Source organism: Orbicella franksi, chromosome 2, assembly GCF_964199315.1.
Source record: "Orbicella franksi chromosome 2, jaOrbFran1.1, whole genome shotgun sequence".
NCBI classification, from domain to species: Eukaryota; Metazoa; Cnidaria; class Anthozoa; order Scleractinia; family Merulinidae; genus Orbicella; species Orbicella franksi.
Genome location: NC_138146.1, coordinates 35,712,867 through 35,740,533, shown reverse-complemented (window position 1 = coordinate 35,740,533; position 27,667 = coordinate 35,712,867). Strand labels below are relative to the sequence as shown.

The 27,667-nt window shown below is 39.0% G+C and overlaps 2 protein-coding genes across 3 annotated transcripts; one reads left to right on the top strand and one right to left on the bottom strand.

Moving 5' to 3' along the window:
- Positions 1-53: 53 nt before the first annotated feature.
- LOC145479595 (uncharacterized) lies at positions 54-15,091 on the bottom strand. The gene is made up of 16 exons (XM_081458001.1): positions 14,855-15,091; positions 12,341-12,507; positions 11,768-11,866; positions 10,624-10,722; positions 10,339-10,437; positions 9,589-9,663; positions 8,713-8,752; positions 8,006-8,107; positions 7,193-7,297; positions 6,415-6,525; positions 5,173-5,925; positions 4,662-4,723; positions 4,073-4,285; positions 3,317-3,557; positions 2,565-2,779; positions 54-2,098 (listed from the first exon to the last, which is right to left on the bottom strand). The coding sequence occupies exons 2-16, from the start codon at positions 12,464-12,466 to the stop codon at positions 1,721-1,723; spliced, it is 2,718 nt and encodes a 905-aa protein (XP_081314127.1). The 5' UTR covers positions 12,467-12,507; positions 14,855-15,091; the 3' UTR covers positions 54-1,720.
- Positions 15,092-15,462: 371 nt separating this feature from the next.
- LOC145479601 (uncharacterized) lies at positions 15,463-27,097 on the top strand. Of its 2 annotated transcripts, none has more exons than XM_081458008.1 (15): positions 15,463-16,113; positions 16,271-16,344; positions 17,208-17,269; positions 19,488-19,544; positions 19,953-20,007; positions 21,554-21,645; positions 22,644-22,757; positions 23,509-23,600; positions 23,685-23,746; positions 24,397-24,449; positions 24,758-24,884; positions 24,987-25,072; positions 25,270-25,383; positions 26,532-26,633; positions 26,778-27,097. In XM_081458008.1, exons 2-15 carry the CDS (start codon positions 16,311-16,313, stop codon positions 26,835-26,837), a joined length of 1,110 nt encoding a protein of 369 aa, XP_081314134.1. In that variant the 5' UTR covers positions 15,463-16,113; positions 16,271-16,310; the 3' UTR covers positions 26,838-27,097. The 2 variants fall into 2 exon arrangements, with proteins under 2 accessions (XP_081314134.1, XP_081314135.1); XM_081458009.1 differs by having other exon boundaries at positions 16,251-16,344.
- The last annotated feature ends 570 nt before the right edge of the window (positions 27,098-27,667 follow it).

Below are 27,667 nucleotides of genomic sequence, written 5' to 3'. Positions count from 1 at the left end.
AGAAATTAAATGCATTACGCGAGGTTGACAATTACACGATAACGTTTAAACCAGATTTAATCTTGTTTCTCCTTTATTAACTTTGAAAATCATGACAATCAATGGTAGAGATGTTGTGGCAATAGCACAAAACAATGTATTTTCCATCATTAAAATCACACTAGAGCGATATGTATTACCTAAGTGTGCCCCACGTATTTACAAGTATTTTATTTACTACGTCTAAAAACAACCCTGTGATTTTTAAATTCCCAGTTAAAGCTAGTTTACAGGTCGACTTTCAAATAACCGTCTAACTGCCAAATCGGAGTAATTCCATCTAGTCAATCAAGAAATGAAGACGATGTCACAAAAACCTACAAATGGTACTCGAGTCCGGAAAGGCGGGATTTTACTCTGCTAGGTCAGAGCATGTCAGAAATAACAAAGTTCAGAAAAAATAATAAACTCGATATTCTCTTGTTAACTAAAAGTTCTAAAGGTAGTAACATGGCCGTGTCTAACACTTAGATGAACTTCACAAGCAAAGGTTCGACCGGTACAATCACATTTTCCGACAGTTCTTTTATATTTATCGCAGGCCTGGATAATTATTGCCTCTCTCGGGTATTCGAGATAACGACAGCTGAATCAAAACATATTTCATTCTGTACAGAACCTGAGTAGACATAACTTAGAGATAAAAAAAAATAACGCAAATTGTTGTTTTGTTAACAAATGAATGAAATATTGGCTCTGCGATGCTTTGAAAATAACGAACACATTAAAGTAGTTATCTCGCTGCATACCGTACAAATAAACTGCGTATATTAATACTGACGACAAATACTATACCAAATAACTTACCGAAACAATATACATGAATGTACTTTGTCTTCCGCGAATGGACTATATACATTCTTTACAATATCAGTTTAGTGATTAAGAACCGTTCTCGGCAAATCGTCGTTGAAGAACCCGAACAACTTTCGATTACTTTCACCCAATCAGAGAGGATGCATAATCCGAAAGGTTTTCCGTCAGTTTGTCGCCACGTCATGTTACTTAGCAACATCCCCGTCGGAATGAACGCTTGCTCAGCCAATTCCCGCTGAAAATAGTACTTCTTTTGCCTCCCATACTGAGGAATGCTTAACCACCAATGATTGATATATTATATCCTTGCAACTTGCAATGAAAAATAACGTAAAATCCATTGACATTTTTTAACTGTACGATGCAGCATGCATTTAACAAACCTCAACATGCTCAGCACGTGTAAAGGGTATAAAAGTCGAGTCAAATTTAGTCTCCGAGAGTTATAGAGTGTTTTCATATGACGTGACGGCAGCCATATTGGAATCGGCGGCCATCTTGGTGTCCCAGAGTTGAAACTCTTTTCTCACGTAAAGATTTCCTTTTGTTCCAATACATTTGTATGGCTGCTGGCCCCCCACGTGAGTGAAAACATTCTATTATGACTTAATTATCCCTGAGTCCTGATTTAAAGGCTTACTGAAAAGGATAAAAGGGTTAAGGCCCCTTCAAATTTTTCCCCGTTTTTCATGTGTTTCTTTTTTCCCTCTTATTTTTCTCACACTATACTACTAATCTAACTCCAAAGAGCACACGACTGAAAATTTTCATGCACTTGTTAAATTTTTCATAGTGAGACAATTTTTAAGGCCGGATGTGTTCACTCACTAAATAACACTACGTTTTAAAAACAGAACAACACGCTTTAAATTAAAGTATTGCTGTCAGTTTTGGCGGTAGAGCTATTCCTATCCTCAGTGCTGTCTGATGCGGCCGGCTGTTTAGCAGCAGCTTCATATAACTGATGGAGCCTGGAATTTTCTTTCCGTTCTACCTCTAATCGCCCCCGGTAGTTTTCCGCTTCCTTCTGCGCATGCTCGAGCTCCGTGCGATATTTGTCGCTGTCTCGTTGAAGAGCGTGAACCTTCCCTTCCAACTCCTTTCTGATTTTGTCTTCCTCTGCCTGCCGATGTTCCAGCAGCTTCCGAAGGTCTTCTTGGACTTGCAGTAAAACTTGAGGACCAATTAAAGACTGTTGTTGCGACTGCTGCTGCTGAACATCGACTGTTGTTTGGACAGGACTCTGAAGATAAAATGACAAAAAAAAAAACAAAAAAAAACCTGTCAATCCAATGCCTTATGATACACGCCGAGTACCTTGCCTCAATTTTAGAACGAAGCCTCGCAGAAATTCATTCGCCCCCAATCATTTGTCAGTTTTCACTGAGCGGCCAGAATCATAATTCATCTCATACCTCATCGTGCCCCGCAGGACACCTAAGACCATATAATCATAATTGACAGCAGGTAAAAAGTCAGTTGCAGGGAAACGGTAGCACTAGGTAGGTACCGTAATTCACAGCAGCACAAAAACTACGCGCCAGTCAACAGTAAATGAGAGGCAATGTGTGAGTGTTCATGATTGCATCTATGAAATGTGTTTTTCTTTAAGGAAAACAACAAACTGGTTCACACCGGTTAAGACGTTCTGCGAGGACAAGGGCTACTCCCTGTACCCCATAAGACTAACAGTAATCATAGCTTGTCACCTGGCCAAGCTGAGCCACGTAATTCTGGGGTAACAGAGTCCTTTGTGGCACTGATTGAGCCAGTAATTGTTGAGTGATGTTTTGATGTTGTTGTTGCTGCTGCTGCTGTTGCTGTTGTGATCCTGTGGCTTGCTGTTGTTGTTGTTGTTGTTGTTGCTGTTGTTGACGCTGCTGTTGTGAGTTCTGACTAAGCTGAGGCATTTGCAGCTGAGTATCTAAAGCAAATACAAACTCCGGGTTAAGTAATAATATTGGAGGTAACCAGCAGCTGGAAAAAAAACTGTATCGGTAGAAAACCCTTTATGGAAACAACTTGGAAATTTCCCACGTAAGTTCTGAATTTCTTTTTGCCAGTCAGTCAGCGGCACAGACGTGTGACATGGGCGTTGTAATACATGCATTCATACCATCCCATAGAAAATACAGCCACAGAATACAGGAAAGCCGTTGTATATTAGACGGTATAACATCCAACCTTCCCATCATGCGCAGCGTGTATGCCGCATTGATTGTGTTGGCCATTGTATTTTCCATGGCATGGTATAATATAGTTATGCAGTGCTCTCTCGTGTGATACCGCGGAATATCCCACTTGTCAATAGTTTTTTTTCCTGGTCTACACACTCGCCTTAAGGCTCGAGTGTAGACCATGAAAATACAAATGACTCGTGGGACATTCCATGCTATACCACTCGAAAGCGTTGCATACAACATGTAACTGGTATGTAGCATGGAGGATGAAGTTTACTCACTCGCTAAGAGCTGTATCTGTTGTGGAGTGAGAGTAGAAAACGTCAGCGGCAACGCTCCATGGCCGACGCTTTGCATCAACTGCGCCAAGTTTAACTGTTCCTGAGGAAGCTGCAACTGAACAATCGGGGCCTGCGGTGCAGTTGAGCCAGCAGTTTGCTCCTGTGTAGTCTGCGCACTAGCATCGTGTTGCTGAACAACGGTGACCGGGTTCTGCTGTGGCTGAGCTGCTCCAGATGTTTGCTATGTTCAAACAACAAACACTATTTTAAACCTCGCAATATGAATACATTGTACAGCAGTCAGTTGACCAGCAGACCAGACTAACGAAAATTGCCAACTATGACATAATTGATACACCATGTTATAACATCCTATAAGAACTGGCTGCGAACAACTTTGGTCAACAGCAGTGGAAAACGCCTTTGAGCCTCATCAGGATCAACGTCTCGCTGCCTTTAATCTATGCGTCAAGCCAGTAATTAAGTTAGACGAGGAGTTGCAAAAAGTATGCTTAAAAGTGCACTTCAGCGACATGCCATTAGTGAAACCAGAAACCAAAACGCGCAAAATCGTTTTGCCCTGTGGTCTCGATAAGTAGACTGCAAACTGGTCATTTCTCTCACGAGTGGATAGTGGAGCAAGCATTCAAAAGCACTTTTACGCAGCTAGTTTTCTCGCTCGCCTTTCGCTCAACAATCCGCACGAGACAAGGCAGAATGCTCACATGCTGACAGCCTGTGATCTCAAAAATGTACCTGTTGGGAGTCCTGCGCAGCCACTTGTTGAACAAGCTGCACCTGTTGAAGTGCAAAGCTTGGATCTGTCAACAGCTGCGGCTGAACATGCTGCAATCCTGCTGGAACCTGAAGCGTTATAAACAGTTCCTGTGTTCCTGGAATATTCTGTCCATTGATGTCATCTTGTTTTGTTTCACTGCCATCTTGCTGGAGCTGGGTGTGTGCTACTTCCTGAATGGGTGTGACAACGATAAAATACATGTAAATAAAACATTAAACATATATAGCAAATCTACGGAGTGGCACAGTATCCAGATCGAAAATAAATTTAGAACCGTTGGTTTTTGTGGAGAGTGGAAAACCGCCGGAGAGCCTGGAAAAAACCCCTTAGAGCAAGGACGAGAAGCAATCATATGATGCCGGGTTTAGGACACCACTCAAACTTGAGCCACATTACTGGAAAGTGAGCACTCTTACCACTAAGACAACCACAGGGAGCAGGGCCACCTACATAACCTCATGCACATGCTAACATAGAAATTACAATGCCAACACGAATGATGTTAATCCAGTAAATCTATTCTAATCGTTTCAAATCTTTACATACCTGTGACTGGTTTTGGCTTTTTAACAACTCCGCTGCTTGATTCTGGTCAACTTTCACGTGAGCTATAACAAAGAAATGAAATAATTTTTGAATCACTGACATGGAAGATTTACACTCGATTGATCAGGCAGGTAATGAAAATCACGATGAAATGGTTCTGTTGACGTACATTTACTAATCGCTATTTCAAATTACGAGGTTTGATGGTAACTATTAGTGGTAAGCTAGTGGCCTTGTCGCAAAGTTATAAAACAAGAAGACGTGTAGAGACTGAGTGATGGAATGGAAATCCGGTACAGTACACGTATCAGTATTAAGAACAATTTGTATCGTCTCAATTGGAAAATTATCTTGCCTAGTTCCCATACATTTGCTTGGTGCACAGATTACTTACCTAGTGTTTACGTATTTGGTACAATTGATAACGTATGGAAATACTTTTTTCCTTGGGTATTCTGATTTGCATTGTAATGAGGAACAAGAGGTTAATGAACTTCATCATCTTCCTCACCTATTCCATCCTTGGTTGTTGTTGCATTTAGCTCGAGCACAACTGAAGGCTGTACGCTTTGCATCGGAGCAAGCATCTGACTTAATGCAAGCTGTGTCTGGAGCTGCGACTGACCTGATCCACTTGGTAGCTGGAAAGGAGCCACAATGGTCTGTGGAAGCATTGTTTGTGCAGCTGTGTTAAGAGAGTGTGTGCCTGAAGTGCCAAAGGTTCCACTCTTCACTGCACCAGAATCTGCTCCTGCAATGGTAACACCCGCACTTGCTGCGCTTGTTGATATAGGCACATGTACATCTCCCGCAGTTGTCACTGGAGATGGCGCTTGCTGTATTGACATACCAGCTGCATTGGAGAAGAAGGGTGCACCAGTTTGCATCAGAGGCATCAGCTGCGCTCCTGTTGAAGCCACTTGCTGAGGCGTCATCACTGGCATTGAGAATGACAGTGGCAGGGGTGAGGTTTGAGCAGGTGACGATAATGAAGACAGGGCAGAGAGTGCAGCTAGCGGGGATGGCATGGGGAAAAGACTTGAAGGAGTCAGTGGAGTGGTAAAGGTGGGCGTCGTTGGTGGAAGGGTGAGTGGTGCAATACCGATGGGTCTGCCAGCCATGGCTGTAACTTGCTGTGGAGGTGTCGTGGATGTTGCAGATGTACTGTGGCTTAAGGTAGCTGTAGCAAGAGTTGCCAGTGTGTCCAGAACACTGGAATCTTGAGGTTTAGTAGTACTTGAAGTGCTTTTGCCCTCAGACAAAACTACAGAAAATAATGAAGAAAACAAAGAAGGTATATAAAACAGTGAAAACTATTGCACAATAGCAAACACATACAGTGTTGTATTTGATGCAAAAAGGGGAAGCTCTACACAAGCATTAATATATAATAAAGGTTTTGGACAAATTTCCTACCACCTTACCCATAGTTTGGTCAACTACATAGTAGAGTATAAAATTATTCTAGGTACATTTTAAACTAGAAACAGTTGCAGATCTTAAGTTTGACTAGAAAATGGAGGGTTTAAGATGCTTATTTTCTTACCTAAAAATGGTTAAAAGGTGATATTTTTCAGGCATTTATAGGGCTTTACACTCTTTGATAAAAAAGGGGAGGGGGACTTTGACCCACTTAAAAAGCTGCAATGACAAACGGAACACTTAAGGATTGTTTTGTAACATGTCAGGTCAATGTCAGGTCAGATTATCTTGGAACAGTCTGCACCTGGAAGAGCATGAATTGTCCGCTTACCAGTTGACATGTGACACTCTCCTTCACTTTCAGATTTAGCTTTTACTATGGCTGCTGCAGACACAAGGGAGGCAATAGAGTTCTCAGTCGGACTTCGCAGGGATGGTGAACCTGGGAAACATAGAGAACAACCAATTGTCAATTCAGTGTCAAAGTGAACATTACAACCAGTACATGTATAAGAGCCTGCACAGTCACTTCCAAAATGCACATTTATTTGTAAGTTACATGTAGTGCCTCATTAAAATTGTTTCTGCATTACACTGTATTTGAGTATTTGAATTTGTTGTGATTGGCCAGTCCTTACAAAAACACCTTTAGCAGCTATACTATAACTTTATGTTCATTAATTATGCACAGTTTGGTGATAAATTTTATTACCAAACTACCCCACAAAATGGAGGTTGAGTGACTGAGATGTCTAGAAGCTTCCACCCATAGCAGCCGGCTCCTGGCAAATCCTGGCAACCAAGCCATGAGCCCCCTTGCAGAGGTGAGAAAATAGGCACCTGCCACACTGATAAAATAATGGAGAGAGAGGGAGGGAAGAGGGAAATGCTATGAGAATAGCCCCCTTACTCAAGAAAACACTACATAAACACTAATGAAAATGTTCCCTAAAAGCAAACTGCTACAGTGCAGTTTAGTCTAAGAGCACATGGAATCCTGGTGCATGTGCAGTATCTACATCCCACTGGCTGTAAAGGTACATGCAAGACAAGTGCTCCTTGTTGTTATTAACTCCAATAAATTGCATTCAGCAGCATTTACTTAGTACCTGCATTAGGAAACTGGGGAGGTGCTGACACTCGTCTTCCTCCACCAACTGCAGACTTTGGCACTGTTCCTGGTGTAGTTGCCTTTCTACGTGACTTACCATTTTCTGTGATAAATGAGCCTTAAATAAATACATGTATTATGTTTTGGGGTTCAAGTTTCAACACTGATTTGTGACAGTACTGTAACTGGACCAAATAGAAGTAATCAGGCATTCCAAGTGGTTTCACAATTGGACAAGTTCTTAGCTTGAGGCAATTTGAAATTTGCGATTTGCGATCAAGAAGGTTTGAAGATTTTCTCTCAAGTGAAGAAACAAAATTCATTTAGTACCATTTGTCATAAGTTTTACAAACAATTGGGAAATAGAGAAACACCACTTAGGTTTAACCAATTAACTGTTTGAATGGTGTAGGTGTCCAATCACAGTTACCATTAAATTGAAATGTAATTTTAACTTTTAATTGGATATCTGTAATTGGACACCCACATCATGATCATGCACCAATTGTAACATTACAAATAGACGTATGGAGAAACATTCAAAATTGGGAATTTTGTTAAGCACAGCAGTTGGCAAATTTGTCACTCAAGAAAAAAAAAGCAAACTAGTATTGCAAACCAGGGAGTAGCTGCAGTCTGTGATGCTTTGTAACACTCAGTGACAGAACACCTTTGCACACATTCAAACACAGGGCCAAGGCTGTTTAATAGGCTTGGCTTAATTTATAACATGTGCATGTAGCTCTGAGTATTACTTGTACACATATGTACTGCTACAAAGAAACTCCAGAAGTGACGGTACAGATCTTACCTGTAGGGCCTTCTGGGCCAGTCCAGGACCCAGCTGTCATGGGAAACTTTTTGGTTCTTTGTCTTTTCTTCATCGAGTTCAATGAAAGGTTGTTACGATCAGCTATACAAAAATAACAATTGTATAATTATAATTACATAACTCACTAGAATCTCGAAAGTATTTGCATAGATTGCTAACAGATTTTTCCTTACAAGAGGTCTAACCTGGTTCACAACTATGCTCTGCAATTATTGCCAGTAGTGACAGGGGTTCAATCATTAAAGTTAGAAGGAAGGCAATCGGTCCTAACAGGCAGGCAAAACCTCTTGAACTGACTTCTTTATGAGAAAAATAGTTTCTCTAGATGGTCAAATCAGGCAGGCAAAATTGTCCGAGGCCACAGTTGGTCAATTTTGCCTGATGCCTGGCCCTTATTGAAAACTCTGTAGTAATGATTCAAGAGCAGTATTTTGCACTATCCAGCCTGGATGCATCTTATGCAAGGCATTGGTGGTTGTTGACATGAAGACTGCTGCAAGATTTTATGCACCTAGGGTAGTTAAATGAGTTTAATGCTGTCTGATGAAATTACTTATTATTAATAAGTGTTGTATAACACCAAGCCCATAGTCAGGACAGACCTGGAGGAGAATGGATGTCATACACTTCATGGAAGAGAGGAAGGTATAAAAAGTAAATTAATTTAATTTGTAATATTATCCTACCTTGTCTCTTTGGAGTCTTTGTTAGTGTTAAATCTTGATCCTTATGAAAGAGTAATTAAAACAAAATTTAAAATCACATGATTACTTAACAACAAAAACTATTGTTTAACAGAAAGCTTGATCACACTGTGAGCTCTAATGCAAAGGCAGGAAGTGTTAAAATATCACCCTTTCTCTACATAAACAAGGAAAACAAGCAGAGAGATGATCCAACTTCAAAATCTACCCACTTTGAGTAAATGCAATTCCAGTTCCAACTTATGCTGTACTTTATTGTGCAGCAATAGCATGTGAAGGGTTCTCCCAAAAATTTGAGGTAGGTTGAGAACAATTTGTAGTAGCCGGCACAGAACTTTCAGCAATATGATTTCAGTTCTTGTCACATGCACTAAATTTAATGCCAAAAGTATCATCTCACTCGAAATTTATTTAACTATATGCAGCATTGACAACTGCAAATCTAAAACTATGGTTGCCACAAGGAGAAAGGAATTGGGAGCACCAACTCGTAGACTGGCATGCATGTAAGAGATTCATTGTAAATGGTCAACTGGTCTACCTCTAGTCAGTTGGGATTTTTAAACATGTTATGTTCACATTATTTGTTTCATTGTTTGTTTCCAATGGCCCTGAAGAGCCCCATTAGGGAAGTTGTCAATTGAGAAATGACCATGTTGTTCTAATCTGTGACTGTGGGATTTTTTCAAAAAATCATCGTCAGTCACACATATTCATGCAATAAATCTCTTATTGAACTGGGAAATTCTCTGAAACAATAAGTTAAGTTACTGATTGCTAGCTGTTTAAAAAAATTTTCATCTCTATGAGCTCGCATGAGTGGTGAACCAGTTTGGGAATTTTTCAGTCTCAACTGACCTGATCTGATGATAACACTGTCAACACTTCAGTGTAGCCCTTAGCTCTTGCAATATCAACGGGTGTCTTGCCAAACTGAATATCAAAAAACATGAACAGTGATGTCAATACTACACTTCTGGATGACTGAACTTTCTAAGTTACCGACATTCAACAAAGTGGCCCAAACTAATAAGTGTTTCTTGTAAAAACGTGCCAAGAAACTCCAGTTTGGGATGGAATGGCGTGACTTATCCAGGGTCATCAAAAGGTTTGGGAGTACATGAACATGCAGGTGGCTTTGCTTGTAATTGGAGTACTGCTAACAGTAAGTGGCTTTGTCCATATCTTTCCATCTTTTGAATGTATTTTTTCACTAGCCCAAACATGTATAAAGTGACAGAGTCATAGGTGGAATCGGTAATTGCTTCTGACTCCATCAGTTTGATTCTCCTAGATCATGTTGCTCTGCTCTACTTATTACGAAGCCTGCCAACTATTGTATGACTCCATCACAAGTGAAAACCAGTCTTAAGTCAAGACTGTTTTGAAGGAGAATTTGCCACTTATTTGAAGACCTAAGTGAGGCACAGCACTGTTCTCATATTTTTCATTTGAAAGAGACAATTGCTAGTACCAATAGGCCCTTTGCACGATCCGGTCACATGGTACAGAATTAATTATGCTGGGTCACAAGTTACACAGTGGGACTTCCAAAACAAAGGAACTCGTACAAGTCCAGCTTGACTTTCCATTGTTTTGAAACCTTACCTTGCTCTTGATATCTATCTTGGCTCCTGCTCTGAGAAGAATCTTGACAATGTCAACGTGGTTGTGTTCACAGGCCCAGTGAAGAGGAGTCATGTTCAACTAGAGTCAAGTAAAGAAAGAACATCTGTCAACTACATGTATTAAACATATTTACAGTCTAGTATCCTTCTAAAATATAGAGTTATGGTGACAAATTGCTGTCAAAAACTTCCAAGAAAAATTCTACAGTATTTGGAAAACCTTCAGTTCAAAGTAACACACACTTTAGTGATGTCAAGTGCTCACCATGTCAGTGTTGTTGGCACAGGCTCCAGAGGAAATAAGCAGCTCTACCACATTTGTGTGACCATGTTGTGCAGCCATGTGCAAAGGTGTTCTGTCCACCTAGGAAAAAATAATCAGTCAAATTAAAATTACTTTCAAGTGTAGTGTGATACTTCAGGTAATTCAACTTCTGGACAACACCATAATGGGATTAAAATCTGATTAACAATTGCTGGAATTTATAAATCAATTAGACAATGACATGTACATGCACAGTTAGTTCTCAGAGCCTGGGTAAATAAGTGAAATCAACAAATCAGATTGCTTCTTTACCCATCCAATATTATGATATATATATTCTGTACTTGAGCCTTGGATCATCATCAGGCACTTTGAATTCCTTAATGACACCCCCCCCCCCCCCCCCTAAAACACTCTGAATCAAAGATGTTTTATTACAGCTATTAATAGTAGTTTTGTAGTAGTACAGGGATATCATTATTGTTTTCAGCAATTAATTGCGGTTTACACACGAGCAAAAGGTTTTGAACTGAACGTCTTTATAAGAAAACTTCCCTCAAGATGATCAAACCAGATGGGAAAACTTGTTCTCACAGCCAGTCAATTGATACTGGGAGTTGGATTGGATACACCTGCCAGTATTCTCCATTTGTTGAGAGGCAAGGATGAAAAGTCAGGGTGGGTTTCATGAGGATGTCAGGACTTTTGAAGAATTCTGAAAGTTGGCCTACACTTCAAAGACTAAATGATTCCTAAAATTTATTCCGACTTGTTATGAAGTCTGTTTCCAGTGATTTAACAACAACACATCCTCTTTATTACCCTTTTCTTTTTTCATTAATTAATATAGAAATATATAAAAATATTGCTAAGTATTAGGGTTCTGGCAACCCAACATAACCACTAGGTTAAAAATGCCGGGTTGCCAGTTTACAAATTGGTTAGTCAAATTGGTTAGTCAAATTTTGTCATATTTGTAGTGGGTGAACCCCTTAGCTACTGTAGGAAAGGTTTCTCTGGTAATCAAAGAGCCAAACAAAGAATACACAATGGGTTCTACTCTAAGGCTAGTTGAATTCATTTGTATTTTGTGGTATTGTAAAAGGTCTGAAGGAAGTAATTATTATATACTATCACAAGTAACCTTTGTCCTGGCATCTCTGCTGACCCCAGCCCGAAGCAACACCTCTGCTGTCTGAGTGTGACCATGCTGGGCTGCCAAGTGTAGAGGTGAGGTACCAAGCTAAACAAATACATTACGAATACATGTATCAGTCAACTAATAAATCATCCTTGGGAAAGCTGGGAATAAATTACAATTTGCTAGTACAGATCATCTTAATGCAAAAGGTGAATATATCATTCCATGCATCAGTTTAAAGAACTTTACAAGCTGGCTTTATTTGTACACCAGTAATTCTTTGGCCCTGAAAGGTGTCATTGTCTTTTTTTTTTGGTTCCTCATTTAATCATAATTTTTAAGTACAAGTGAATAATGAAAGATCTGCAGCGCCTAGCCACTATGTAATCTTGTAAAGTAAGCTATAAAGGCTATTTACATATATAAATACTCAATATTACTGATCAGTTTTATACATGCAAGAACAAAAACCTCTTTCTGACAACCACCTCCTCCACACCATGGAGGCCACCATGAGGGAGAAATATTTCCTTACACTTCAAACATAGAATTTTCTCAAACATAGTATTGTCTTACCCAGTCTGTGGTAAAAGGTGCCCCGGATGCCATGAGCACGCTAACTTCTTCTGCATGTCCTTTACGAGATGCTTCCAACAACCTCTTCCCAAGGTCTACTAGTGACGACTTTTCCTTCTCTTTCATACTGAAGTCAGGCTATGTGCAGTATGTTATGGCAGGAAAACCTAGAACAAATTGGTACAGTGGAGTGAATAACTTAAAAAGTCCACTCCTGCATATACATAGTATTGACAGACAAACCTGGAGTAATTTAGTTTTAACCTAGACATAGACAGTTTATTTTACTTGAACAACACACTTAGCTGTGGTAACCATGTGTCCCATAGACTTGATAAGCAGAGTCTACAGGATGCACCAGCTAGTTTACAGGTGCGCCAAGAAAACAAAATAACAAAGTAAAAGTGTATGTACACACAATTGGTTATAAATATTAATCTAAACTATCTAAGAATATATAACTACTCTAAAATATGTGAGAATGTATAAGAATATAAAAATGTATATAAATTGTACAGATAAAAACTATGCATAAGTAAGATTAGAAAATGAAAAAAATTATAAGTTTAGATAAGGCAGCTGATGTCAAAGTCACTAAGTACATTTTTAAAAGCCGTATAGTTTGCCAAGGATCTAATTGAGTTCGGGAGGCTGTTCCATAATTTAGGTCCAAAGTATTGCCATGATATTCCCAGGTTTTATTATTTGGTGAGTGCAGGTGCAGGTATGACTAAAGTCAAGTGGTAATATGTGCAATGTAGTATACCCATCAACTTTTTCCTGTCCATGGGCATGAAATCTGAGAGTGTCACCTGGATTTTCAAACAGGACCCCACATATCAGAACAGGTCTGAAGATTATACTGAGAATGTTTCAAAGATATCGAAAGATGTTTTAAACATTTCCCAGTCCCCAATGAGTCCAGTAAAATGACTTTTGCCAGAAATCAGAATAGCTGCAGAATTGGGGAAGGTTCAAATGATTGGAATAGCAGAGATAGGAAATTTGTCACATTGCGTTGATGTTTGAAGCAGGATGTATCTGTGAGGTGGAATGTTAACCAGTAGACTGGCCAAAAGAAAATGATAAAGATTGGTTCTAATCATCTTCTTTACAACCTCTAGCAGTTTACCCTGAGGGAAATGGACTGTGGCCGGTGATATGTGCATTTAAGAAAACAAGATGTATACTGTGATATCACAAAACAAACTGCGACTAACCACCAGATTTTTTGTGTGCAAGTATTAGGACTTTTTACTATACAAGTTTTTCATGGAGAAAACTTAACTAAAATATTAAAAATACAACAAAGGGCTGGCCAAGGGATGTGTAACTTTCAATAACTTTTTTTGTTAAAAATTATACTACAAAAAATGAGACTAAAATTACATGGTGGCATTGTTTACATAATAAATAAGTCTCGCTTAGTTTGAGAAGGAATTAGACGAGACATACATGTGAGGTGTTGTCTTTAATCAAAATTTAAGTAATGCCGTACACGAAAACCGTTTTATTAGTTTTTAAATAAAATTCAGAGGTACAAAGAGCCGCAATAAGAAACTGCAGAGCAACAAATTTATCCAAAAATTGTAGGAATAATAGGTAAAATAAATACATTCTAAAGTTTACAAGTAAATAACATGTAACCATACATACAATGCTATCATAATTCTCCTATTTCAAACGAATGTTTTTCAGTTCATATTTAGGAAAATTAGATTTTCATCTTAACGAAAATCACAACGGACCCATACTCCTAAGACCATCTGTACACTTAAAAAAAAATTGAAGATTGCTAACTTTTCTGATTGTCCGGAAGTCAACTCCGCCATCTTGGCTCCGTACAGTGTACATCAACACCAAACAAAATTTACACTAGATACGATAAACAAGTAGACAATATAATACTTAGATCCAACCAAAAGATTTTAACATGACAGAAAGATTCTATTTGGGTTTTGTTTCAAAGTTATCCATATCATATTAACTAATGAGAAAGACGAAATTTGGAATCGGAGATGATCGATCGAGTAAATACACATCTTTCACGCTGACTTCACAAGTACGAATTTCTACAGACAGCAGCCCAGACTATCCGCGAAAAGGATAAAACATATTGAAATTCACAAGAGAAGATATTTGAGTCAAGGTATAAATCGACAGGTGCAAGGCTGGGTGGATTGGACGACGATGTAGAAAACACACGCCAACCAACGTTTTCACATCCGGAGTTCCTAATTTATGCAAAAATAGAAACGCGTCCACAACAGCCAAACTACCGGTGCACAAAACTCCAATTTGCGCGGAGAACTTGCAGAATCTTAGCTCAAAAAATGACGGAGTTGATACTCAGTTAAATAAACTTTCGAATCGATCTATTTGCCTCAAACACAAACTGAATAACATAATATGACAACCGCCACTCGAAGGAAAAGAACAACAACACGGAAGCGAGAATTTTCCCTTCAAACTTCTCCTCGGTTACTCTGGAAATTACGACTGGATTACACATACCTTGAAGCTTTGATCCCTGAAATGATCCAAAATGTCCTGGAAAATACTACGAGAAAATAAACCGAGCCATCTAAAGTTTACAGGCTGCAAAAAAGGCCGGAAACTAAGAGCGGAAGCACATGGTTGGTTCTCGTCGCTCGTTTGGAACTTCCTTTGCTCCTTGGACGCCGTTCAACGCATAATCACGTGATACCTCCGCAACAAGAAAATGCATGTGTGACACGTCCCCTGTCACAAGGGAAACTTCTTCCGTTTGGCTAAAGTTCAATTTCTTTGGCCCTTGAATTAAGCGTTGTACTTTAGGTCAAGATATTTCAACTTCTATATACTATAGTGTGTTTCTTTTAATGGTTTTTTGGATGGTTCAAGGTAGAAATCGTTTTGATTGCATTCAAGTTTCTCCTTACTTCAATTAATTGACTTTACTTCTAAGTTCCCGTATGTCAAAGCCTTCCCGCCAGAAATGCAGTTGTTTCAGTCATTTCAGCGTACTATAATTGCTAGTTTCGTATATCCATGTCGATTGTAAAGAAACTGTTTTGTGGTTTCTGATCAAACCATTAAATTCTGTCATTAAATAGTTAGTAACCAAGGAGCTGACCGGCGTTGTAGCTTGTAAGCACGCCTGTTGAAGTTTTGTGCAGCAACATTTATATGCCTAGTACACCTAGGATGCTTCGCAGCTCTTCGCTCATTTTATAATTTTGTGAAAAAGTTTTCCGCAATACTTATTACTTAAATCGAATCAAAATTATTCAGTTCGATTGAAGGACGACACGCCTTGTTTTTTGTGACCTCCTTCCCCTCCGGTTAAACACTGGTTATACAGTGGGAACTGGCACTGCGCAAAAACCAAAGACAGGTGAGAAGGAGGGAGGAGTGTGGACTTTCAGTAGCTTCAGTATAGGGGCATCGGAGGAAAGGAGGGGACGGAACTTTGTATTCAAACAAAATTTGCTTAAATCTACCGCAAAACACTCCTGAAGTGGCAAAATTAGCGGGCAGCAACGGTTTAAAACCGGGCTTTACGTTGTAAAATGTAATCGTCCGACTTGCGCGCTACTCATGAGCCGACCTCATCGATTGGCCACATGGTGGCCAGCGGCTACTGCTCCTTTACCATTTTGTCGATACCTTTCCATACCTTTGAGAATTTTAGTTTTCTTTGTCAGTTTCTCTCCGATTCTGTAAACTTTCAGTATCGTTCATGCCTTACTGCTTAAGAAAACAGAAGGAATCCCTTTGAAGTCTGGATGCGGGTAAGAGCAAAGACATTCCTTCACTACCTTCGATCGCTTCGATCTTTGGACAGATAAAGCGTTTTTTTTCTTCACCTAAGCCTAAATTACTAATATGCTTACGGTCCTGAAATTTAAAGCACTTTACTTAACCGCAGAGTTAACCGTCATCTTGCAGCTGCCGGCCCATCTTTTGTGAAATCCTTAGACCAAAGATAATGGCATCAAAACCTTCAGTTCTTGTACTTGGAGGTAAGTGTCTTATCAATATTTCACTGTTTTAGTCAAGGGTCCAGTCTTGAAACAGTTTGCGGCCCATTCATCGATCCTAATACTGAATAAACCTTGATCCATCCTCTGCTTTATCATACAGATTATATATTTACCATAGCTGTCGATTATCTTCCCGGTACTTAATTTTACTTATAGCTACTTATTGCCATTTATTATTTTTTTTAATAGCCGTAAACAATTGTGTCGTTTTCCTCATTACATACTGTACGATCACTCAAGAAGATCTTTGTTGTGTACTCATTAGTGTGAAGCTGGGGACTGGGGGTAGGTGGGAGGGCTCACTCTTCTCTGCTCATTTCTTGTTGTGTTGTTGGATGTTAACAAGATACATTATTTGATCATTACCCTGCGAATGCAGATGTATTTCTGACTGTTGCTTGCCTCTGCCAAAGATAACGTCTCCAAACAACCCAGACGAGAGATTGATTTCAGTGACATGAGCTGGAAATACGTCTGGGTTAGCAGGCTAAGGAATCATGTCCTATTCATGCAACTGAACCCCTAGTAGACTTACTTTACAGCTCGCTCCCTATTTTCTGTGTGTTGGTTGTTGAGATCACCATGCACACATATTTCAACTACCTGCTCTCTTGGTCTCAAATTGCAAGTGCAATCTGGTAGATTTGGTGTTTCTCATGACAGTGGGCTTGAAAAACAAAATCAATTAATTAATTAATCAATTTATTAAATTATTTTAAAATTAATTGATTAATTAATTAATTAATTAATGTTAGGAAAACAGTGTGAGTAGCCATGTCCTGTAGGAGTGTGTTGGTACCTTTAAACTAAGTACATGTTTTTTAATCTCAATAAACTTGCAGGTTTGGGATTTGTTGGTCGTAACCTTGTGTGCTACCTTGTTGAGCATGACCTGTGTTCTAAGGTAAACAACTGTAAATGAAAAAATTCACTGGATCACCAATGATTTTCAATTGATAGTATATCGACCAACATTCTTCTCCATGTCATTTTGCAAGTAGACTACAAGTAGTCTCTCTTTCGCCTAGTCTGTTGTGCATGACGCGAAAGAAAACCGCAAAAAAAAAATGGCTGCGCAAAATCCTGGAGGCATAGCTTGGCAAAGCTTTCCGCCTCCAACCTGACTGTGAGTGTGTTAGTAGTTTCGCTGCTCAACAGCATCGTCCAAGTCAGCGAATATAAATTCACTGAGCTTGTCCTTTCTGCTGTCCATTTGAAAGATTGAACCGGACTTTCACTTGAAACTGGACATTCACCTGAAACTTTCCGCTGCTATCGGCAAACAATCGGCAAACATGTCACTGCAGTTGGATGATCTCCTATGTCAAATACGTAATAAATTCTTGTTTGAAACTCTGCATTTGAAATTTTTGCAATAACTTTTAGATTTACACCTACAGATGCAGAATATTGTTACATGATGCCTCATTGACCGTCTTCTTTTTAAAACGTCTTCTGCAGTTTCGCTGAATGAACACTGAACGAAGATCTACTTTTCACGGCATATGTTTTTGTCTGGCTTCTTGAACTCCTTGAAGAGTAGTGTAGAGCAAATTTAATTAGGATATCTCCTGGGGTTATTGACAACAGGCAATAATAAGAGGACATTAAGATGAGAAATCCTACACCAGAAAATCATTCAGCTGTGAAAGAGCAAACTCTTGGGCTTAGGCGGTAGCCCCTCCTTTCGTGCGCTCCATGCCCCCAGGATTTTGCGCGACCATTTTTTTCGCGCGGTTTTCTTTTGGGTCACTCACAACGGACTAAGCGAAAGAGGGACTACTCGTAGTCTATTTTGCAATTAGTGTAATTTTCTAATACTGATTGGCAGTTAGTACAAGCAACAAGTTTTGCAAATGAAATTGACATTTACTTGATCTGTGGTCAATTTCTGTAGAGTTCTGACAAGTTCCAATTTTCAAAAGACACGTTGGATATACTTGTATCAACCAAAGGTTTCTCCCAAATCTTGTTTTGTTTATAAAGTCTTCTATTGGAATTACTTGACAAAGGGATCTTAGGGCAGAAAGCTGCAGAGTAACATTAGAAATTTGACACATCAAACATGGGCTATACTGTATAAAGTGAAACAACATGATACCATGTCTGTCTCAAACAGAGAGAATTACTCTTCAGTGGACTGTTAATGAATAAACTATGAGAAATCAGTGACCACTTTAGTTCACATGGCCAAACATGGAACCTAGATTATGAGTGGTCACTCTCTCACTTAATAGTCTGTTGTGCATGATGCAAAAGAAACCATGCTTCTTGCCCCCCAGGATTTCACACAGCCATTTTTTTCTCACAGCTTTCTGTTACGTCATATTGGATGGACTAACAGTTAGTCCAGTAACTGGACTAACTGTCAGTGAACAGCATGTGTTCACTAATGATTTGTTGTGTTTACCATTTTCTGCTTGTTTAATTCTGAAGTTATGAAAAGAGAACTTTGTTTCTTAACTGAGTGAAGCTGTTATTGTTAAGACTAGGAAATTCAATTGATGGTTTACAGAATCACAAGTGTTCTTCATGTTTCTATGAAAACATACAACTCTGTAAAGGCGTTGCTTGCCCTTGAATTTCTGTACCATCAAATAATCTGATATTAAAAAAACTGATTTGTTTATGTTTAGACCAGTATGAGAGACACATTTAATATTGAAATACTCCTTTTGTTGTATTTCATATGGTCATCATTGTTGTGGACTAAAGTGGTGGATTGGGATAGTTGATGGGCTGAAGGGAGGCTATCTTTGTCCATCAAAGTACTATTGATTCTCCTATTTTTCTCCTATTTTTTAGACAAAGTTTCCTATTTTTTCCTATTTTTTCAATCCTGAAATTCCTATTTTCCTATTTTTTGAGCAACTTTGTCACTGGACACCCTGCTAACCTAAAAAGGGACTGTCGGTACTCATAGTATACAATACGTTTTTCACACATGCTTTGGTCAATTTTGGCAGGGGGGAGTTGGGGAAAATTTGTGATATTTGATACATTTTGTGGCCAAATCAACACAGCTCTGACTACTTTAAATAACTTTATTTTGGTTCAAGAAGGTGGAATTGGCAATCTCTGTACATGTAAATAACAACAACTTGTTATGGTATGATTTATAGATTCGAGCTGTTGACAAAGTCCCACCACAGACTGCTTGGCTGAATGAAAGACACAAAGTAAGAGTTTCTTGCTCATCAAGTTGGAATTTGTATGCAGTAGATTGCCAGTATTTTCTATTGTCCTTAGAATCTATAAGACAAAAGCATGATAATTAAATGTTGTATTTGCTAATTAAAAATACAACTGTTGGAGGTACATGTACATGTACTATGTTTTTAAGAAGTACATTAAACCTGATAACTTGAACCTCCAGTGGAAACAAATGTTGGTTTGAAAAATTGGGTAGTTTGAGTAATGGGTTTAAAATTCAAAAACAAATTAAAATGACTTTTGGTTTGAGTTATCACAAGGTTTCGAAAAGTCAAGGGTTCCAGAAATCAGGATTTCTCTGTACTTCAAAAGTTCAACTCTGAAAGATGATACGGTAGTTAGATTTAAATACTGTACTCTTCACTACCTAACAGGAAGCCTTTAAGCACAGCAGTGTTGAATTCAGGAGTGCCAATCTTATTAATCCTGGTGAGAGATTTATTTGTTAATAGTTTGCCAGAAGTTAAATGGATTGCATGAAAAAGAACCACTGTGAGGAGGATCAGTCTTACTATAACTTACTATGATATCATTCACTAGGTGACTGAACACAGTTTTTGATACCTGTGTTTCATTCACCTTTTTCTCTAAAACCCTTGATCCCTCAATTGCCAAAAATGGCAGCAAGCAAGTAAACAACACAACCTTTGGTTTTTTGATGATTAAGCTGATGTATGTGTCATTACCATGACAGCATGAATAAATATAAACAGGCCTTTAAAGTCGGGTTTGTTTATTTGTAAAAAAATCTAGTCATTAGATTTTCTTTATAATTTGCATGCAACAAGCTTGTAATGATTCTCACAAGTTAACACCATTTTGCTAATAATTTAATAGAGAGATCTTTCATTATCCCTTGATGAAGGTTCACTGGAATATGTAGAATTTCCTTTGTTAAAGTTCAATTATTTGTAATATTCCAGTTACCTACCTCCTAAAGTATTTTCGTGCCAAATTTCGTGAAATTCTAGTGAGTGGTTCTCAAGAAATAGACATATTTCCGCGAGTGCAATTTTTTCATTCAATCGCAATTTTTTTACTTACTACGCATGTGCTACATTTTACTGGGTTCTTTTGGATTCTTTATGTAACAAAGAAAAAGCTGACAGTTGCTGGGCTCTTTGCATTGTTACCTTTTCTAACATAGTGTATCTTTGTAATAAAAGACTAAAGCCATCAATACACTGCGTTTAACTATAGAGAAGTGTTGAGTAAATAAAATGATTGCTCTATTGACGGCGTGTTTGTTTTTTGCAATCCTTATGCGCGCGCTGAATTGCATCAGCTAAAGTGCGAAGACTGTGTTCGGCCACCTTAAATCGTGTAGAAAAACTGCAGACAGAACTTCTTTCAAGACATTCTTTCTGAAAGTGTCATTGATTATCAAACGGTGATTGCCGTTCTTCCACATACAATATATACATGTAGTTTATCAGGAGGACACACTTTTAAAAAATTAAAGCTATTAAGTCCAACTGACTCATAGCTCTCAGAGCTCAACTGCTATGTCTGTAGCATGAAGCAGTTAGGAGTATTGCTATTCCCCCTGGATGGGATGCTAGTCCATTGCTTATTACTGCCCAGCAGTCCATCAGGGTGCCCCAACAATTCACCAGTACCTGTTGAAACAACTGGGTGAAGTTCGGACTGTGAGGGTTATTGTCCAGGAACATAACACAGTGACTGTGGGGTGGCACATTAGGTCATAATTGTACAAACCTGTAAGATGTCACACTTTAAACAGTAAGTGAAATGATGAGCAGTACAGTGCTGGACGTAACAGTCAGTCATCAGACATTGTCTGACCAAACTCTGAAATTGTTTACCAAGTGCATGAGAATAAAACCATATGGATTCGTGTTTTGTTTTGCTTTAATAGCCTGTTCAGACTTACATAAAATGTGAAATAAACATGCACTTTGAAAATCCCCTCATGATGCATAAATGAAATTATGACTTTTTTTCCTTTGTTCAGTTAGTGTGGAGAAAGCATTTCTGGATGCTGACGGAGATTTTGATGTTTGTATCAACTGTGCTGCAGAGACTCGATATGGACAGTCTGAGGAGGTGAATAATGCCAAGGATTAATTCATATGTACACAGTTATTTCATTTGTGTCAGAAAGTTGTCAGTAGTACTGGTTGTCTTGTTACTTGAATTCTGTTAATAATGATACCATGGAAATTGGTGTGGCTCAATACAGGCTACCAACAGCATGAATACAACACACATACATGTGGGTAAAACTGTAAAATGTGTTCCATTACTACTACATGTAATTATCTGTGTGAAGCCTTGGAGCCAACTGGGTCATAGCTGCCGGAGCTTATTCTGGTTTCTGTAGCATGAAGTGGCTAGGAGTATTTCTACTCCCCCTGGACGGGATGCTAGTCCATCGCAGGTCACTCCCCCACAATTTGTTAGGTTTCCCCAACAATTCACCAGTACCCATTTATACTCCTTGGTAGAGAGAGGCACTATGAGAGTTAAGGATCTAGCCCAAAAACACAACACAGTGTACCTGGCCACAGCTCCAACTCGAACCGCTCGGTCCAGGGACAAGCACACTAACCACAAGGCCACTGCACCTCCACATACATGTAATTATCTACAGGGGAAAAATTGGCATGAAAGATGGCAACGATAAAATCATTGGCCATACATGTACATGTATGTGTGTATGGCAAGTATCAAAAAGTCAGTTTCATTGATTACCAGAAATGATTATTATTTTGAAGTATGTAGTCTAAAGGAATCCAGGCTCCCATGGTGTTTGAGTACTTTTATTAACAATAATGCTGAATTAATTAACACAATTATAACACCAAATTGTGCTTGAAAAGTCCATGAAAAAAGGCTCTGAAGTTAGTATGAGGTGGAGCCATGGAGTCATGTAAGCTCAAGAGCCTGTCCTTTGCTCAGGGTAAATAACTGTCCCTTGCTTGTCTTGTTGTCTTGTTCCCCATGCCATGCAAGTGCTGCTAACATGAATCAAGAATAAGTCTAAAGGTTGAACCCTTAATAGTCCAGCTCACTCACCTGCTTTTTAACTTGACTGTTTATAGGTTTATGCAGATGGGGTATTTAAACTTAGCATGAACTGTGCAAAGCAAGCAGTAAAGTGCAATGTGAAGAGGTACATTGAGATCTCCACAGCTCAAGTCTATTCCTGTGACAAGGTACTGTGAGATTTGCCTAATAAACATTAGAAGGTTTCAAGAATTTATTGGTCAGGAGTTCTCTAATTAAATTGTATTTATAATCTATCTTTCATTAATTCTGAAGTTTAGAACAAATAACAAACAATTGCACATTATTTTTTATAATTAATATTTACACTTCCATCAATTATTGTGTGATCAGTCGTCAGTCAAATGTAGTGAAGTCAGAGGTTAACTGAACAGTTTGTAGCTGTATGAGCTAAAAACTAGTAGGAAACCTTTAAAGATTATTTCCAGTCTGTACTGTGAAGTGTCAGCACCTCAATGTTTGTGAGTCTCGATTAATGGGATGCAAATCGACCTTGTTATTCATAGACCTTGTTATTATCTTTGATGCATTTTAAATTCTTTTCCCAACAGTTTCTTTGACTATTACAGCTACAAAGTTGTTTCACGTAGTGATATCAGAAAGGATGATGCATAAAGCATCACATCCATGATGGCATTTGACATGAACCTTTAATTTACCTCACATAAGTTCTGTAGACTTTGCAGAATGTTACAGTTTGTGATGGCTTTTATGAATCAAAAACAAAGACCTAAACACACTCTCGTGAGTGCACAGGACCAACGGGAAGTCATCTTTGGGAGTTGTCATGGGGGACCATTTGGGACAGTGCCTGGTCCAGTGCTTGGACAATAATGAATTGGCTGATTTAGTAATTCCCTGTCAACTGACGTAGTCACTGTATGGTTTGTTCATTTGCAGGGTGTTAGTGATGAGGAGAGCAGGACATCTCCTTGGACTTACATTGCAAAGTACAAACTGATGGTAGAGGAAGAACTATCTAAACTTGATGGGTATGAAATCAAATTAGTCAGTCAAAGAGTATTATTATCCAAAGACTACTCACTTATTGCTTTTTTTCCCATCTTCTCGTCTAGATTAAACTATGTCATTGTTAGACCAGCTGTTATTTATGGACTGGCTGACCGGCAAGGACTAAGTAAGTTGCTATGTATGATACATGTCAGATAGCTGTGTTGACAGAAAGACTTAGCCAAGGGGCAGGTGTTGTGTGTTAGGACATGGAACATCCTATTCTCTCATTTCAGTCTTAATCATGTCACAGTGATGAAGAAAATTTATTAAAAAAATTTAAAAAAGAGAGATGATCAATATATGAACAAGCAAGTGGCAGTTGAAGAATGTGGACTAAACTATGAAAAGACCGGTGGCTGCAAACAGACACGGCATTCATTAACTATAGACTATTTAATAAATATTTATCAGAGACCAAAATTAGGGGAATGTGCCCTCCATTTCTTCCCTTTGTCACGGTGGGAAGGAGAGGAATGGTAGTTACAGGAGTCAGAGGCTTCAACCTCTTGTTCTCTTCTGTGTAAACAATGGCCTGTCATCCCTCTGGTCTCCTGGTAATTGAAGGTAAACTGATTGTTAAATAAATTAAAACGAAAATTGTGTTGTTTTTCCTCTACTTTCTGGGTTGTCAAAAATGAAGCTACTTTAACCATTTCCTCACACACATCCCTTAGCTTTCCGTTCTCTTTGAACCGTAACTTTGTGGTCTTTGGACTCAAAGTGACTTACAGTAATTGATCCTTCTTCTAACAAGGACATTTTTATAATTTTCAGCTCCAAGATTGATTATTGGTGCTGTCTATAAGCAAATGGAAGAAAAAATGAAGGTAACAACACTAACCTGTACGTTCAAAATGGATGCAGGTCTGTTTATTGTCAGTGTTAAATTGACTCTATGCTGCTGACCCAAAGTTTCACCAGTGACAGTGTCAGAATAAGAGCTGGTGTGTTTCGTAGCCCTCATCAAAAAAAATGCAAATTTCATTCAATTATGCTGATGGCTCAGTTGTTCAAAATGCTAATAACACTAATCTAGTATTAAAGTTCAAAACTAAACTTAACGGCTTGCTTGCACTGCAGCTTGTGATTCACAATGTTGACATGGACTCTTCTCAATTTCTTTCTTTTAACTTAGCTACTGTGGACCAAGGACCTGAAAATGAGTACTGTTCACGTGACTGATGTTTGTCGTGCATTGTGGCACCTGACCAGCCATGGCAAGAGTGGTGACGTGTTTAACTTGGCAGACAAGGGTGACTCCAGTAAGTCCTTTGTTGAAAGGGTTCCAGTAAACTGAAGCAGTCACTTCTGTGTCCTTCAAGTTGTCTATGTAAATCTTATTGTATTTAATTTATTTTTTCCAGCTCAGGGGAGTATCACAAACTTTGTCTGTGAGATATTTGGAATTCAGCACGACTACTTTGGAACTGTATTGTCCAATATGGCCCGGGTGAGTTGGCAGACAGCATAATAATAGTTATTTGGTCTCTTTTTGGTGTCAAGAAATGTGGCCAAACACGCCTTTCATATTTGATTCATTACGTCAAACCCAGAGAACTTTGAATATTCCTAAATTCAAACACCAGTGGATTTATCCAGTTGTGCAGCTCTATTAATTGACTCACTGGTACATATTATTCTCATCAGTTGAACATGGCAAGTACTGTGGAAGACTCGAATGAAAAACACTTAGCACCTTGGTCAGCAGCTTGTGAAAGGGATGGCATCCACACTACTCCCCTTAGTCCTTATTTAGATCAGGTAAGTCAAGTAAGTCTGCACGGTTATCATATGGCTCCATGAGTGGGCAAGATGAACCAAATCCTGTGCTGTGATTGGCTGCCTGAGCAGGCAGGATGGCGCGATCTTGCCGGTTCAGGACTACCTGTTGTGTCCCGCAAGAAAATAGCGCTCTTTTTCCTTATAATAAATCCTTTATTGACCAAGCTTGTTTGGTTAAGATGGCTGGATATTGGTCTCTTTTTTTGCATGTTTATGGACCTCGACTTCGTCTCGGTCCATGAACATGCAAAAAAAGAACTTGGCCAATAGCCTGCCAGCTTGATCTCACGCTTGGCCCATAACCCATACATATTTTGACATGATTCTGAAGCAAATTTTGATTTGGCAAGGAAATATTCAGTCAGACAACTCTGCAGTGGAGTATAGCATGCACGTGTGGTTCTCGATAATACCATGCACATACCAAAGCACTTTGAACTTTTTTGCTGTGTGGTCTTCGCTGTAAGGATTTATATCCTGCAACCTCCGCTCCCTTCCCTCCTCGCTCAGGCTCCAACTCACCCGCACGTCGAGCGTTATCACTGAAAAATAAACAAGCAGCATGAACTATGAGAGACAACAATTATTTGCGAGAGGCAAGGGTGCGTTATGTCTAGTGTTCTAGACTACGAAACGGACTTTCCGGGTTTTAAGCCCTGGCCTCGGTCTTTGTGTTGTGTTCTTAGGAAATACTGACGCCAGCGAATTCAATTTTACAATCGTGGACAAAAGTCTTTGGGACACTTACGTAATTTAACGAATTGTACGTGTTTTACTACTGAAGTTTGAAAAAAGCGCTGCTTTCCTTTTGAAAGCGAGTTAATTTTCCCCCTCCCCGCCCAATACCAGGTTGAAAATCAGAAGAAATTGCAGGTAGTAGTTTTCAACATTGTATAGGGGGTGGGGGGGGGGGGGGGGGGGCGAGGTTAGGCAGGTGAATTGTATTCGCGTCTGGCGTGTGTGCAAAAGCGCCAAAAGTGCAAATTTGTCCCAAGACTTTTGTCCATGATTTTACGTTTAACCCTGTGATGGACTAACATCAGATCCTGACCAGGAGAAGTTACACAAGGCACTTTGGATTGGCTACAAACTTTAACTTCAATCTTATTTTTGTGCATTTTTACCAGGAACTTCTGTACGATAATCACCTGTGTATAAATGGATCAAAGCTGGAACAATCAGGTTTTAGCTACAACTATCCTGAGCTTACTGTGGAAGGTCTAAGAGAGGCGAGTGTTTTAAGTCCTTTTCTCCCTTCAAAAGTGTCGCGATTGTTCTTATCATGTCGTTGGTCGCTGATAAATTGAAAGACCTCGATCATAATGTAACGGCAAGTGCTCACTTGCTTTTTAAATCTTGATTTTCTTGTCTAGGTGCTTGATGATTATGTACAGACAGGACAATTTCCTCCTTCACTGGCCCAGCCAAGATGATGTCTTCAACAGCATGGACGCGGGTATTCCACTTAAAAATGGCGTAGAGAGAAATTAAGAGAATTTGAAAAGAATAAGTGCAATGATTGCACCTTTGACATTCTAAAATGAAAACCACATTATCTGGAGTGAGCCAGAAAGGATTTAGAATGGCTAGTAGTTTTTCCAACTTTATTGTTCTTAACCTGTCTTAAACCATCCTTGCATGTTTAGATAGCTGGACACCTTTATTAAAAAGTAAAAAATTAAAGGTAAAATTTCAGGGTAGTCCCTTCAGGGAGCTTACAAAGCATATCTGCTATCAATAGGAGCCCTGAAGCTATTACCTAACATAGATTACACAATAATAGTATTTTCAATTGGAGTTTTCTGGCTTTTATTTAAGTTTCTTGTAGTTTGAACGTAATTTGTACTTCGTGCTCGGCAATTCTTCGTTGAAGCTTGCAAGTGCTCAGTTTTCACTTTTTTTCGTCCAATCAGGAAAGGATATAGTTGGCAATTTCCACCGAGCTACACTGATAGATTGATGCTTCCTATCAAATTTTATTGGTGCAATTTGTAATTTAGAATCGGTATACCCAGGGCAGAAGTGATGAAGAGAAGGTGAAGACATGAGGGGAAAGCTAAAAGGGATCTTTTTGGCGCAAAGAAGTCCACAGACCTTTTTTTTTTTTGCGCGCTTCGCGATCGTTCTCGCGCTAGCGCACTCAAGAAGAAAAAGCGTATGTGGACAGACTAGACCAAAGAAGTGCTTGTTCCTCCGACGGCAAGGACTTCAAACTTTGAATGTATGTAACGAAATTTCAAGAATATCGTCAGATTTTTGCGAG